Source organism: Ovis aries, chromosome 20, assembly GCF_016772045.2.
Source record: "Ovis aries strain OAR_USU_Benz2616 breed Rambouillet chromosome 20, ARS-UI_Ramb_v3.0, whole genome shotgun sequence".
Lineage (NCBI taxonomy): Eukaryota > Metazoa > Chordata > Mammalia > Artiodactyla > Bovidae > Ovis > Ovis aries.
Window position 1 is genome coordinate 16,415,405 of NC_056073.1, and position 16,617 is coordinate 16,432,021.

Sequence of the window (16,617 nt, forward strand, 5' to 3'; positions counted from 1 at the left end):
GTCCGGGTAGCCTCCCACAGCACAGATCTCACTCCTGACCTCAATAAGCCCGGAGGCCGAAGACTCAGGGCCTTGGGAAAGGTGCAGATGGTCCAAGCTGCAGGGAGCTGCCCTGGGGGCTGCCCATGTTGTGCCCCCTAGCCCGGGACCCCTGTTAACCCACGAGTGGGAGCAGGGACCTCAGAATCGCAGCTCATGAAGGGTCCAGTCCTCCCCGTCGTCGCTGTAGCTCCCTTCCCAACCGAAGAGGGACAGCCTGAAGGCTGCAGATTAAAAGTGGGATCCACAAGACATCTTGCTAATCTCTTTAGCCACCTTCATCCCATTAGATAAAGCCGTGCCAGTTTCAGAACATGCTCAAGAAGCGCCTCCATGGACACCCTGGAGCAGAGAGCTCTGGGTTCGGCTTGGAGCATCAGGAGCAAAAAAGACGAGACTGGCCAGAGGAATGGGCTTCATCTGCAAGTCTAGCTCAGATCACATCATGTGTCTCCCCAGAAGCACATTTCCAGGCTAAACTCCTTCAAAATTTGAAACAGTCTAATGGGTGGCAAAGAGTTGGACAGGACTTAGTAACTAAACAACAACAAATGGGACAAAAGCGATCATCATCCAAGTTGAAAAACAAATGACAGATTGTGAGAAAACATTTGCAACATGTGAAAAAAAAAAAAAAAGCTGCCGCAGTTCCACATCTTAAAAAATCAACAATGAACTGAAAAAACAGGCAAAGGAAATGAACAGGTGATTTATAACAAGTGAATCTGGAAGGTCCAAGGATCTGGAAAACATGTCAATCTAAGTAGAACAAATGGGCAATGCAATCAAAACAACAATAAAAGACCGTACTTGACCCATCAGATTGAACATCTGTCAAAATTCTGTCACCAGTGTAAACAAAGATAACAGAAATGAGATGTACATCCTTGATGAATCTGTAAATTTATTATTATTTTTAAGTAATAGGTTTTATTTCCTAGAGCAGTTTTAGGTTTACAAAAGAATGAACAGAAAATACAGAGTTTCTAAATACTCCTTTCCTCCAACCAGCTTCCCTATATTTAACATCTTACACTTGTGTGATAACATTTATTACAACTGATGAGTCCGTTTCGGTACGTTATTAACTAAAGTCCGTAGTTTACATTAGGGTCAACTCTGTGTGTTGCGTGGTTCTATGGGTTTTGCTAAATGCACAATGGCATGTTTCCACCATTATTTCGTATTAGTGTTAGTTGCTCAGCTGTGTCAGACTCTTTGTGATCCCATGGACTAGAGCCCGCCAGGCCCCTCCATCCATGGGATTCTTCAGGCAAGAAAAGTGGAGTGGGTTGCCATTCCCTTCTCCAGGGGATATTCCAGACCAGGGATTGAACCCCGGTCTCCTGCATTGAGGGCAGAGTCTATACCATCTGAGCCATCAGGGAAATCCATCATATAATAATATATATATGATAATATATAATATAATATAATAATATATAATATAATATATAATATAATATAATAATATATAATAATGATATAATAATATCATTCTTATGTCATATAGTATTATACAGAATGCTCCCACTGCTCTAGATATCCTCTTCATTCTGCCTGCCCTCCCTGCCCAATCCCAGACAGCTGCTGTCTCTACAGTTTTACCTTTTCCATGTCATATTGTTGGAATCATACAGAATGTAACTTTTTCAGACAGGTTTCTTTCCCTTCACAATATGCGCTTAATGTTCCTCCATCTTTTTGTGGCTTGATGTTGTTCATTCACTAAGTTGTCTGACTCTTTGTGACCCCATGGACTGCAGCATGCCAGGCTTTTCTGTCCTTCACTGTCTCCCAGAGTCTGCTCAAATTCATGTCCATTGAGTTGGTGATGCTATCTAACCATCTCATCCTCTGCCGTCCCCTTCTCATTTGCCTTCAATCTTTCCCAGCATCAGAGTTTTTTTCCGGTGAGTCGGTTCTTCACATCAGGTGGCTAGAGTATTGAAGCTTCAGCTTCATCATCAGTCCTTCCAATGAATACTCAGAGGGTAATAGCTCATTTCTATTTATCACTGAATAATATTCCATTAATATGAATGTATCATGGCATGTTTATCAATTCATCTATTGAAGGGCAACTTGATTGTTTCCAATTTGGGGCAATTATAAATAGAGCTGCTACCAAAACTCTGGTCTGCAAGTTTTTGCTTGGACATAAGTTTTCAACTCATTTGGGTAAATATCTAGGAGTGCAATTGCTGGATCATATGGTGAGACTATGTTTAGCTTTGTAAAAACCTGCCAAATTATCTTCTGAAGTAGCTGTACTATTTTGCATCCCCACCAGCAATGAATGAGAGTTCCCATTGCTCCACACCCTAGCTGCATTTGGTGGTGTTAGTGTTCTGGATTTTAGCCGTTTTGATAGGTGTGTTGTGGCATCTCGCTAGTTTTAATTTGCATTTCCCAATGGCATACGATGCAAAGCATCTTTTCATATGCTTACGTGTTATCTGTATATCTTCTTTGGTGAATGTCTGTCTAGCACTTTTGCCCACTTTTTAATTGGAATATTTACTTTAGACTGTAAGTTTCTGGAGCCATTTGAGAGAGTAATTTATCTATCTGTATTAAAATTTGAAGTGCACATTCCCAATGATAATGCAATTCGACTTCTCAAAACAGTCTATGCGTAAGTACAAGGAGTTTTAAGAACAAACCCATCTTGTCCTCAAATTCCTGTCCACTGAATCCTAAGGAAGTTTCCATGATTAGAATAAGAGGTGCATGAGCTCAAGGCAGTAAGAGGGTCGAATCTCCAACCTGGAATCTCCTTTGCTCCCTTCTGTGTTGATTCTACTCGATTCACCATCTACACACTCTTTAAGATCTCCTCTTTAAGTCACTAAGGAAAAATCAAAAGAGTATTTCTCTATGCATAAATGAGGTGTGAAAACAAAGCAATGGGACGTAATTTTTGTTATTTCCCTTCCAATGTAGTCACCGCAGCAAACAAAACACTTATTCCATTGCTGGACCCAAGTTTGAACTCCAGTTTGGGATTGATCTCTGAGACCAGGTTCTGAGCCTTATGGGGAAAATCAGCCTTGTTATTTTATTGTCAGACCACTTCTCATAGCTAAGATTCAGCTTCTAAATAGCTTTGGACCCTCAAAGGATTTCACCTCTTCATCATCAGAGACACTGAATCGAATGTGCTGCAAAGTTCTCCTTCCGCCTAAGAGAGGACATTCGGACAACCAGAAATATGACCATGCTCATACCTCATGTGTACAAAATCTGAGGACAATTGTTCCCAGAGAAAAGGGACATGGATGATTGTGAGGCTATCATAGAATCTGTTAGGAGCACATATGCATATGAGAAAATCAAAGGGAAGAAGAAAGATTTGACACTAAAAACAGAAACAAAAGTTTAAAATAGCTCTGCAGGGATAAACCAATTAGTCAACGACCTTTTTCTCCTCAGATGACCCCAAAGTGTACACCCTGAGGGGGGGCGCTGTGGAGTAGCCGCAAGTCAGTGGTTGTCCCCTAGTGGCCAAAAAGAGAGTGACTTCAGTGGATGGAAGAGAGATTTCAGCTCTCAGGGTAGAATCACTCAGGATATTAAAGTATATAGAAAGGCAAGAGAGAAAGGACACGTTGGACATGTTCCTGGCCATACTTTTCAAGTAGGAAGCAAGGCAGGATATGATGAGGAACGAGCCAAGAAAAGCAAACTGTAGAGGAAAGATGCATCTCTGGAAGAGGATGGGGAAAGCTGACTATCTTTCCCACTGAACCAATGGATGTAAGTCTAGACTCTGTAAATCTATTATAAAGAGAATAGCATAGGTTAATTGAATTAGGAGTGACTAGTTTTTCTTTCTTACTACTTCCTTTAATGAAATGAAAATAATGAATTTATACAATTAAAAGGAAGAAAAAAAAAATAGAAGAACCCAAGAGATCATCTCCCTGCATTTCCTACCCAAGGAAGAATGAAGCACACCTTGGCTTTTTGAGGAATTAGCTGATTTTTGTTTTCTTAACCTATCTCCCTTATCATTCTGACTCTTTACTCTGAGCTCTTTTTATTTCTCCCTTCCTTCTTCTTTTCTTTCTTCTTGTTAAATATATCATACATAAAGAGCATAAAGAATAATGTTCATTTACTACATAAAGGATGGAACTGCAAAGCAACAAAAATCTTTTCTCATGAATCTTTCCCCTCCCTCTTTCAGAGATAGTCCCGGTTACTCATCAGGGGACTTTCCTGGTGGCAGAGTGGATAAAAGTCTGCCAGCCAATGTCGTGGTCCTGGGTTTGATACCTTGTCCAGGTAGATTCTACATGCCGCAGATCAGCTTAGCCCGTGCACCACTTACTACTGAGTCCCTCCTCTAGGGCCCACAAGGCGAAACTACTGAGCCCGTAAGCTGCAGCTAGTGAAGCCCAGGTGCCTAGAGCCTGTGCTCCACAACAAGAGAAGCCACTTCCTGTGCACCCCAACAAAGAGTACCCTCCACTCGCTGCAACTGGAGAAAGCCTGGGAAAAAGCAACAAAGACCCAGCACAGCCAAAAATAAATAAAATTTAAAAAAAAAACAAAAACAAAAACAAGCAGGACCATTGGAACCAGTTTAAACTTGAAAACTCCATAATGAACACAAGCTCTGATTTGATAATAACGAACAAAGCAAGACCATAAGAACTATTACGAAAGAATATTTTTAGAAAGAGTTAAATAGCAAGAAAATATCCCTCTTCATGTCCCTCTGTGACAGCCAGCTAACTCCTCACTTCTGCCTTTGTAGTGTGACAGCAGCCACAGACCATATGTAAACTAATGAGCATGGTTCTTTTCCAATAAAACTTTATTTACAAAAACAGATGATGGGCCAGGTTTCACCCACAGGCTGTAATGCCTGCTCTAGAGCAGCATTGTTCAATAGAAATATAAAGCAAGCCGCATTTTAGATGCTCTTGTACCCAGTAAAAAAAAAGGTAGAATTAATCTGAATGTATGCAATACAACATTTTCAAAGTATTATCATTTCAACATGTTATTAATAAAATATATTAATAAGTTACTTTATGTGTTTTCGTATTCAGTCTTCCAAAGCTGCTGTTTGCTTTATACCCAAGGCACATCTCAGCTGTGACTAGTCCATTTCAAATGCTCTGTGTCACACTCAACTAGTGGCTACTGTACTGAACGGCACAGCTACTGTACTGGACGGTATAGCTCTTTATTTCTGAAACTGTGATCAAATACAGGTATGATCTTGATAAAAACACTGAGCAAATCAGGAATAGAAGGAAGCTATCTCACCATAATAAAAGCCTTATGCGAAAAACCACTGCAAGGTTCAGGTATCGCCAATAGGGAGGTGAGGAAGTGATACAGGAAAGAAGGCTAATAAACAGTGTGCTATGAAGCCGGCTTCCACCTTGAGGATCTCCCCCAGGAAACACACCTCAGAATTATTCCCTTCACAGACTCCTGACCACCATTTAATTGGTCCCAGGGAGCAGTGCTTTAGCTCTTCTGGCCTGCCACACCAGGACAGCAACTTGGCTTCCAACAGCTCTGGGAACCAGAACCCTAGGGACCAAATCCTGGCAGCTGAAAGTCTACTGGGGCACCAAAGAATGAAAATGCAAGGAATATGAGCGGTCGGTGGCCCCTTCTGTTACCCTGATACTACTTAAAATCATAGAAAGTGCTCTTGTTTTTTTAAAGATTATACTCCATTTATAGTCATTTTTAAACTTTTGCTACATTCCCCGTTTTGTGCAGTATATCCGTGTTGCTTGTGCTGTGCTTAGTTGCTCAGTCCTGTCAGACTCCGTGACCCGATGGACCATAGAGCCCACCAGGCCCCTCTGTCCATGGAGACTCTCCAAGCATGAATACTGGGGTGGGTTGCCATGCCCTCCTCCAGGGGATCTTCTCAACCCAGGGATTGAACCCAAGTCTCCCTCATTGCAGGTAGATTCTTTACCATCTGAGCTACCAGGGAAGCCCTTAGTTTATATTTTGTTGTGTGTACCTCTTAATTCCCTACCCCCTTGCCTTTCCCCACTGGTAACCACTAGTTTGTTCTCTATATCTGTGAGTTAAAAGCAGCACTTTTAAATATTTATTGATTTATTTAGCTGCATGGAGTCTTAGTTGCAACACACAGGATCTTCCTTGTGTCATGTGGGACCTTTCACTGCAGCTCACAAACTCTCCAGCTGTGGTGTGCAGGCTCAGTAGTTGCAGGCAGGGGCTTAGTTTCTCTGCAGCATGTGGGATCTTAGTTTCCCAACTAGGAATTGAAACTGAGTTCCCTGCACTTCAAGGTGGATTCTTAACCACTGGACCATCAGGAAGTCCCAGCACTTTTTATTAAGCCCCCTGGGGATACATCCTAGTCATAGGAGCTACTGGACTGAACAGACTGATTGTTTCCTTATCGTCAGTCACAAGTCAGGCTACTTCGGATCTCACTCATATTTCCAGTGCAGGAAACACATTTCCTACCATAAAAATGCCAAAACTGAAGATGAAAGAAATGAACATAAAATACAAATATACAAGGAACATAAAGCAAATATGTTTAAGTTGTTGATATTCTTTTTGAGGAAGTTTTATGTACAAGCTAGGTTTGCTAATGTTTCTTAAACTACAGCTTCAATGTAATGTTCTTAGTGAATGTCCATAAGCTTTCTAATTGCTCAAGGACCTTAAAAATCTTTCAACATTCCAGGCTTCCTTCTTGGAAATTTCCATAACCAGTGAGATGTGCGTGAATGGCCCTCCCCTTTTCCTCCCTCCTCCATTTCCTTCTCCTCAAAGATTACAGCTAACTTCACTGTAAGTTTTGGTACTTTTGTATTGGCGCTGGAAGCTTCACTTGTTCTTTTCCTGTGGAGGTCATTCTTTGGTCTTTATGGGAAGTTTTTCCTTTGATATCTTTTCTTAAACTTCTTAAAAGAGACTGCTGAAAGTATTGCTGGACCTAATTCTCTTTATCTGATCATGCTCCTAGGCCTTCTAAAGTTCTGTTATCACAGGAAAATCGACCGAATTGGCCTACACTTATCCATTTCTTCACATCTTTTTCTTTCCCTCAAAAATTGCCCCTACTGGAGAATGCAACTTGACCTCAGAGACTGACTCTTTGTTTATTTATTTTCTTGCTCCTATTGTCTCAAAATATCATTCTTTGCTCTCAAAGAGACTGAGAGAAATCCTAAAGACTTCCCAGAGGAGGTGGCAATTAGTTTGTGCAAAATTTTGGCAAGTGCTCATGGAGTCAAGCTATGTGGGAACTACTTGATAATAAGCTGGGAAGAATGGCAGAATGTGTACCAAATATATTCCGGTTGTTCCTCCACATCTAACCTTCACTTTCCTCCACCCTGGAGCTCTGTGTTCTGGGAGTTGACCCAGAGCGACTGCATCAGCCGACCTCCTTGCCCTAAAATTTTAACTGGGCTCAGCTAGTGGAAGGCATCATGGGAGAGAGTTGAGAAATTCATGTTGCTCTCCCACCTACAGGTCACAGCAGATTGGCTGCGTCCGTCCACTGAAGGCCACCACTCTGTCCAGTGGTGTGCTCTCTTTCTGGATTCAGGGAAAAGTTTAGTCCCTTCAGCCCTAGGAGTGATAACAGGTGTTGCAGTATCTCTTATTACTTTTCCCAAACTCTGCCCATGGCTTTGAAAATAGCTCCTGCGTTAGGCTCTTCTCAAATTATCTGTTTCAAGTATGCCATCTGTTTCCTGCCAGGCCCCTCACTGATACCGTGTGTTTGATTAATGGGTATTAGCTCAGACTAGTTGGAGCATGAAGTGTGTGTGATGAAACAGTAAGACATCATGTAGGAACAGTAGGCTAAAAGCCGGTGGTGAAGGTACTTGCCTCCCAGGCCAGACAGTCTAGCAGGCTCTGGGAATCTCAGAAGGTTTTAGGCCAGGAGTGACATGCTTTAAGAAAACAAATTTGGCAGCTGCATGCAGAATGGTTTAGAAACTAGAGGTGGGGAGACAAATTAGGAGAGAATTACTATTACAGGAAGATAACACTTTGTAACCTTCAGATTGGCAAGGATCCAAAAATTTGATAACACAGTGTGTCAGTAAAGATGCGATCTCGATCTTTGATAATGAGTATGTATATTGATAAACCTCTTCAGAAGGCAGTTTGATAATATCTGTCAACATAGAAGTTGGCAGAGGAAGAAATGGTTAAATAGCATCACGGACTCAATGGACATGAATTTGACCAAACTACAGGAGATGGTAAAGGACAGGGGAGCCTGGCATGCTGCAGTCCATGGGGTCGAAAAGAGTCAGACACGACTTAGTAACCCAACAACAACAAATCAACATAATAAATGTTTTATAACCTATTGATCCAGCAATTCCATTTGGAGGTACTTAGCCTATTCCTTAATACCCATTGTACACATGCTAAATAATTCATGTATGAGGATACTCATTATAGCATTTTTCTACTGGGTAAAGATTGCAAACAACCTAAATGTTCATCAGTTGGAGACTGGTTAAATAAGTATGCCACATTCCACATAAGGGAACACTATACAGCAGTTAAAGAGAATGAGATGGCTACACACTTATTTGGGAAGATCTCCAATATAACGTTAAGGACAAAGGCAAAGTGCCCAAGTGTACACACAGTGTGCTTCTACTGGGGTGGGAGGACAGAAAAGTATATTGCACATAAATTTGTAACTGCACAGACCAAAAAAATACAAAGGAAACAGGTTAAAGGTGGTTGCTCCCTGAAGAAAACTGAATCATTGGGATCAAAAGAAAGAAGGACATTTTAATTTTTGATGCCTGTACATGAATGATCTGTTTTGAAAATCCGTTGCTCTATCATCTCAGAATCAAACATCTACTTTGTTATCAGTTCCAAAAATTATGTATCACTTTCTTGGTGCAATAAACACAAACTAAAAAATATTTTGTAATAAAGTACTTAAATGCTTGCACAGAATACTGAGTTTGGTTACCAGGTGAGGAAATGGCTTCAAATTCTTTGCTTGTTCTTGTCCGTCCTCAAGGTTCAGAGTGTACAGTATCTGCAAATTTGGAAGGCAGGCCTTTGAAGAGTAACTGCTTCCTTCTGTGACTGCTGCAGATCTGAGTAGGTCGTGGGCAGTGCTGTCGTCCAGGGAATTCAGACCCTGGGTTGATGGTTGATATAGAAGACTTACTTAAGTTCCTTCTAGCCAGGAGAAGCTATAGTAATAGGGCACGACCCTACTGGAGCCCTCAGGGTTTCTCTCTCATGACTGTTCTTTCATTTATCTGATCTTCAACTAGGCTGTAGCCTCCATCAAGGAAGAGCACACACTTACCTTGCTTACCTTTGTGCTCTTAGCACCCAACGTGGAAAAGGTGTGTAGTGGATGCTCAAATATTTATTCAGTTGAATCAAACATGGCTTTTGTGTCATATTGTCCGTGCTCTTCTCTATGTATTTCTTTCTTTTTGGCTGCACTGGGTCTTGGCTGCTGCCCGGGGACTTTCTCTAGTTGCAGGGCACCAGCTTCTCACTGTGGTAGCCTCTCCTGTTCTGGAGCACGGGCTCTAGGCACATGTGGTTGTGGTGGACGGGCTTAGTTGCTCTTCGGCATGTAGAATCTTCCCAGACCAGGGATCAAACCCATGTGCCCTGCATTGGCAGGTGGGTTCCTATCCACTGTACCACCAGGGAAGTCCATCCCTGTCCTTCTTTGAAACTTAAAGATGGCAAATAATGGACCATTCATCTAATTGTAATGGCCAATCTACTTACTCTATAAGCAAAGAAAATAGTCAAATAGTGTGAGTGGGTAATAAAACTTTTGAATTAAATGTAATTTAGCTGTCCAGTTTCTGTGGTGCTACAGTAATTCCATGATGTTTCTAAAACATTGTATTACTAAGAAGTAACATCAGCCAAAGGAAGTTGAATCTTTACATCTTACTGTTTTTGTTCATTTCTGCCTGATTAACACAACTATTTGTTGTTGTTGTTGTTGTTGTTAAATAATGACTCTTGCATGGCAGTCAGAACTTTAGTATTAAAACTTCTAAGTAAATTGACCATTTTCTCCTGTTCTTTTGCGATTGAGACTCTGCAGTGACACTTTTATAATTATACAATACTCACATAATATTGTGGGAGCATCCCAGGTGGCTTAGTAGTAAAGAATCTGCCTGTCAATGCAGGAGCCACAGGTTGGATTCCTGGGTTGGGAAGATCCCCTGGAGAAGGAAATGGCAATCCACTCCAGTATTCTTTTTAAAATTAATTTATTTTTTTTATTGAAGGATAATTGCTTTACAGAATTTTGTTGTTTTCTGTCAACCACTCCAGTATTCTTGTCTGGAAGATTCCATGGACAGAGGAGCCTAGCAGGCTACAGTCTGTGGGGCTGCAAAGAGTCAGACACAACTGAGGGACTGAGCATTCACACAAGCATCTAATACTGTACTATTGTATTTAACATAACTGATCATAAATGATATTTAATAAGCTCTAATTGCTTGACTGCTATGCAATTTTATTGCTTTTCCACAGTTGATTTTAGTGAAAATATATGGTCATTACACTAATTGGTGAATATGCCCTCACTGCAATGATGATTGTCATTAGATTTGTTTAATAAAAACTTGAAGTGACTTTAAATCAATGATTTTAATTCAGAGGTATGACTTTAATATACCCACTCCAGTGTTCTTGCCTGGAGAATCCCAGGGACGGAGGAGCCTGGTGGGCTGCCGTCTCTGGGGTCGCACAGAGTCAGACACTACTGAAGTGACTTAGCAGCAGCAGTAGCACCAGCATGATTTGTTAATATAGATGTGTTTTTTTTTTTTTTTGTCTTTGTTAAAAAAAAAATCCATCCCAGTTTAAGCATAAGGGAAAGAGATAGGGTCTATCTTCCTGAAATAGCAGAAAGACTTGAGAGGACAGGATGAATAGGTGAGACCTTCTGGGAATGGAACTGACATGATTTGGGCATCACTCATCACTAGCCAACTCAGGGACCAGATGGAGACTGCAAAAAGCGTTGTGCTTGTCTTGTCCAGTGTTTTTTAAATATCTGAATTTGTCTGCCAAGTCATCTGGTCCCCCACTCCCTAGTGACTTTCTTGCAGCAGCCTTGCTTGTGGACTTCACCAGCTTCAGTACAGTTCAGTTCAGTTCAGCGGCTCAGTCGTATCTGACTCTGCAACCCCATGGACTGCAGCACGCCAGGCCTCCCTGTGCATCAACAACTCCTTGAATTTACTCAAACTCATGTCCATTGAGTCAGTGATGCCATCCAACCCTCTCATCCTCTGTTGTCCCCTTCTCCCGCCTTCAGTCTTTCCTAGCATCAGGGTCTTTTCCAATGAGTCAGTTCTCATCAGATGGCTAAAGTATTGGAGTTTCAGCTTCAGCATCAGTCCTTCCAATGAATATTCAGGACCGATTTCTTTTAGGATGGACTGGTTGGATCTCCTTGAAGTCCAAGGGAGTCTTCAGAGTCTTCTCAAACACCACAGTTCAAAAGCATCAATTCTTCTGCGCTCAGCTTTCTTTATAGTCCAACTCTCACCTCCATACAAGACTACTGGAAAAACCATAGCTTTGACTAGGTGGACCTTTGTTAGCAAAGTAATGTCCCTGCTTTTTAATATGCTATCTAAGTTGGTCATAACTTTTCTTCCAAGGAGTAAGCATCTTTTAATTTCATGGCTGCAGTCACCATCTGCAGTGATTTTGGAGCCCCCCAAAATAAAGTCTGTCACTAGACCTGGTAAGCATTGGGTGCCTGGAGAAGAGTGACATCCTTGAACATGGAACTTGGGTGAGAAAAAGTGAAAAACAGAGATTTTTAACAATATATGGAATTTGAGGGAATTTCCTGGTGGTCCATTGGTTAGGATGTGGCACTTTCACTGCTGTAGGCCCAGGTTCTATCCCTAGCGAGGGAACTAAGATCACAGCCAAAGGAAAACAACAGAAAAAAAGAAAAACAAGAATTTGGAATCTGAAAGTCAGGTAAGCCCAATAAGGGTCGAGGCTTGAGGCACAAACCCAAGACTGTGCACATAGGTTGAGAGCTGAGGCTCTGAGAGAATGAATACAAAAAGAAGCTAAAGAGGCCTGCCCTGGTGGTCCAGTGGTTAAGACTCTGTGCTCCCAATGTGGGGGTCTGGGTTCAATCCCTCGTCAGGGAACTAGATCCTGCATGCTGAAGCTAAAGATCCTGCATACCGTAATGAAGATCTCCCATGCAGCAACGAAAGTCCTGTGTGCTACAACTAAGACCCGACACAGCCAAATAAGTAAATATTTTTTTTAAAAAGCTAAGTTTTGATGCTCAAAACTTTGGGCATCACTTATATTTAAAGGCTATAAATTACCAGAATCCCAATGAAGGGAAGCCGTCCTACCGGAAACAGGTTAGAGAAAGCTTATGGTCAAGGAGAGAAGTTCAAGGATAAGTGTAAACTGTACCTCAAACACAAAGAGTACACTGTACCCAGAGTAAAAAGGCTAAGTTGAGGGGAGGGGAAGGAGCCAGTAGATTTGGTGATCAAGCCACTAATATACCCACTCCAGTATTCTTGCCTGGAAAAGTCCCAATCCATGAGGTCACAAAACTGGGCGACTAAACAACAAAGATCATCAAAGCGCACTTTCAGCAGAGTAGAGTTAAAATTACAAAGACTGAAAGGGAGCGTGGATATAAAGTGGACACAGCTGTTTTAAGATGTCAGACCCACAAGAAAGGAGCTGGAGCATCATTCAGTGGCATGTAGGGTGGAGGATCTCAGGATGGGTATCTTAAAAGAAAAAGGCCTGTGGAAAGGGAGTGAGAGCCATAGGAGGTTGGTTCCACGAGTGGAAGAGGAAGCTCTGGGCAAGAGACTTGCCTCTAGCGAGGAAGATCAGCAAAGATGGAAATGTTTTCAAATACTGAGGGACATTGTGGGAGCTAGTTGGATAGCCTATAACTGGTCGGGTTGTCGGCAGAGTTACAGGTACATCATTGTGAACTTAATAAGGGCCTGGGACTTCCCTGGTGGTCCAGTGGTTAGGATTCCACTGCAAGGGGCCCAAGTTCAATCCCTGGTCCGGGAACTAAGGTCCCCTCAACAAACTGGAAGGCATGGCTGAAAAAAAAAGTAGGAAAGGGTCTGAGAGATTTGGCATCATTCAGGAAGGCAGGACAGGCTTTTTGAGCAGCAGAGAAAGCTATGCTGAGATTAACAAGCATTACTATGGTTCATACTGCCATAAGGTTTGCAAGACTCAAGGTAATTTATTTTTTAGATTTAATTAGCAAAGTAAACTTTCCTATAAAAATGACCAGTCCACAGAAATGAATTGCAAGCCCATTAGTGTCACAAGCATGGTTTATTCTTGGGTAATTCCCCGACAGTCCAGTGGCTGGGACTCCAAGCTTTCACAGCCAAGGCCCGGGTTCAACCCCTGGTCAGGGAACTAAGATCCTGAATGCCAGGCTGTGTGGCCAAAAAAGAAAAGCATGGTTTATTTATTCTTTTTAAACCTTTTTTATTTAAGCATGGTTTATCCTTAAGTGCACTTGTGTAAACTATCAGTCTCTAGGGCAACAGCTTTAGGATATACAAGTTTCTAATGTAAAGATATGGTTGAGGATTTAATTATATGTTGTCTCTTTTTATTATCAGAACTAATTCTCCCAACTAAATGATATTTTTCCCTCTTGTTTGTAGATGATGCAAATTGTGAAACTGATTAGGATCCCTTTTCAAGTCAGTTAATGGTTGAGGAAAAAAATAATCTGCATTCACACCCAGCTAAGGAACCGAGTTTGGCAGCTACATTTGTTTATTGGCTTCATTCCTGCCTGCATGCAGTTTGTCACTCTACCCTGGTTCCTCCTTGTCATTTATCATTTTGTTATATTTCACATATCCCAGAAGCCACTGTAAATCCTTTTTTGGAACAAAAGAGAACATATAATATTTGAGATATTTAAGCACCTTAATACTTGTAGTAGTTATGAAATAAAAAGCACACCCAGTTACAAAGCCACTAGACCCAAAAAACCTTTTTGAAAATCATACAACTTTCCATTTAATAATGAGTTGTAGTGTACAGAGCAGAAAGCCAAATTTGTAACAGCAGAGAATTACAGCAACTCAGCAGTATGTTTGCCTCAGTTCTTTTAGAATATGAGAATAGATACTATTTGCCCTTCTTAATTTTGGAAGCTTTCTTCCCAACTCCATTATCAGTATCTAGGAGTGATTAAGCTGGGCTCTGGAGCCAGAGTACCTGGTTTCAAATCCAGCCCACCACTCCAGCTGTGTGGCCTTCGGGTAACTTACTTATCTGTTTCCTTACTTGAAAAATTGCATTAACAGAACCTACCTCATAAAATTCTGAGGACACCAGTAAGGTGCTTACAATGGTGTCAATAACATTCTAAGTGCACAAAAACTGGCAGCTGGAACTACTGTGGCTTTATGGGTGGTTAAGGCTCATGAGGCTCTTGGAGCCCATTGCCAAAACTTAGGATCCAAGTGAATGAGTAGCTGGATGCCAAAAACCCAAGCCAACTTGTAGCTGAAGACCAGATAAGAGTCCTTCCATCGATCCACTAAAAAATACTTATGGAAGTTAAACCTGCAAGTCAAAAAAGCTCTTGGTTAATGGCATTTTAAACAGGTCTGATACCTTAGTTACAGACTAACTGGCTCCTACTAGAGCCCTACTGAATTCGTTTATTAAACAAATATTTATTGAAGACCTACTTTATCAAGCATAAGTTTTAAACACCACAAATCATTAAAAACCAACATACAACCACACTTTTTCCCCTTACAGCTTCAAAGTATCACCGTCTAACAATAGGTCCTAGGCAGTACCAAAATAACAAAAATTCTTTAAAGTGCTACACCTGCCAAAAATTTAATGGAAATCAAAAGTAGAAGCCCATTCACAACCTCAAAGTCTTAAAATAATCAAAATATAGCATGACTACAGTAAACTTTGGGGTCCCAAGAGCCGGCCTCAGTCCCACAGGGAAGTATTTGGTGGAAGTGAAGAGTGACAACTGCTTAGTCCCACTGGATCCTTCGCTCTTCTTCAGGAAGAACACTCCAGTTCGGAGAGGCCACATCCCGGGCCAGCCAGTTGAAATCGTCAACGTCGTTCCAGTTATTTTTGTTCTTGTCTAAACCAGAGCCCTCGAAGTCCTTGTCGATGCCAGGGTAGCTCCAGGTGTAGGGGGCGAACTGGATCCCGGTGCAGTCCTCCATGATGGCCCTGCTGGTCACCTGCAAGAAGATGCGGGTGTCTTTTGTGGTGTGTACGCGGAGCTGCTGGCAGGCCACGGCCAGCACGCAGTCACTGCAGTCCTCCAGGAACACGGAGGTGGACACTGGACCGCAGAGCAGCGTACAGCCTTGGGCCTTGGTCAGCCGCAGGGTGTTGGGATTGCCATAGAGTTTGATCGTGCAGTTTCTCAGTTGGGTCAAAAGGACGTCCTGCTGGTGCAGCTCCTCAGCTCTCTTCTCCAAAACTTGGGACTGCAGATTGGAGAAGCCGCAGATCCAGCTGGAGTCGAAATCTCCCTCCTCCTTCAAGGGCGGCGGGGAGGTCAGGATGCCCTCCGCCGCCGGGGCGACGGGAGCCGAATCTACTTGCGTGGCTGAAGCAGCATCCTTCTTGCGGGTCTTGAAAGCGAAACGCTTCTTAGGCTGAAGCTCCTGGCGCCGCTTGGCCAGGGCCGCCTGCAGCCGCGCCAGCACCTCTTGCGCTTGCCGCAAATCGTAGGCGGCCAGGAACAAAACCGAGTCGTTTATAAGTTTCTGAAGCCCCTGCAACCGAGCGGCCGCCTCCTCCAGCCGCTCGACGGAGTCCCCGCTTTCCAGAAGCTCTTCCACGGCCGATCGCTCCCGAGCGAAGGCAGCGGCGAAAAAGTCGCTCTTCTCCCCTTCCACCTCCTGGTCCTGCCGCTTTTGCTTTCGCCTTTCTACCTCCAGTTGCCGCTCATGTTCTCGCTTCTGAAGCCGCTCGGGCACCAGGGTCCGCTCTCGCTGGGATCCCAAGTCCCCGTTCGCTAGGGCAGCTGCGGACAAACCACCAGTCTCCATCTTGACTTCAAGCTTCCTTTCTCCTGCCTTCCTTCCTCCGGGCGCGCCCTTCGCAAGGCCTCCCACCAACGCGCCCTGTGATTGGCCGGGCATGCTGACGTCAGACCCCGGCCTTATTTTCTTTGCCCATTGGTTCCTTTGCACTGGAGGGGGCGGGGATGTGGGGCGGGGCAGACTGACAGAGGGGGTGGGGAGACAAAGGTCCTGGTGGATGGGTGGGGTGGGAGGCAGGCGGGGGAAGCTTTTTTTCTTCTTAAAGGGGCAGGACTTATATCCGGGATTGTGGGGTGAGTTGCAGCAGCGGCAGCTGCACATGTGGGTTTGTTTATAAGAACAAGGTTAGAAACTCGCAGGACTCCCCCTCCCCCCCAGCTCCTCCCTACTACCCCCTAACAGGCCGGAGATCCGCAACTGGTGGGGGGAATGTGTGCGTGTGGTGGGTGGGTGGGGGGACAGGTAGTGGTGAGAAAGATGGAGCGGG

At 43.1% G+C, this 16,617-nt stretch overlaps 1 protein-coding gene across 1 annotated transcript; it reads right to left on the reverse strand.

The window, feature by feature from the left end:
* Positions 1-13,388: 13,388 nt before the first annotated feature.
* Positions 13,389-16,163, reverse strand: TBCC (tubulin folding cofactor C). The gene has a single exon (XM_042237309.2). The coding sequence runs from the start codon at positions 16,134-16,136 to the stop codon at positions 15,099-15,101; it is 1,038 nt and encodes a 345-aa protein (XP_042093243.2). The 5' UTR covers positions 16,137-16,163; the 3' UTR covers positions 13,389-15,098.
* Between the last annotated feature and the right edge of the window lie 454 nt (positions 16,164-16,617).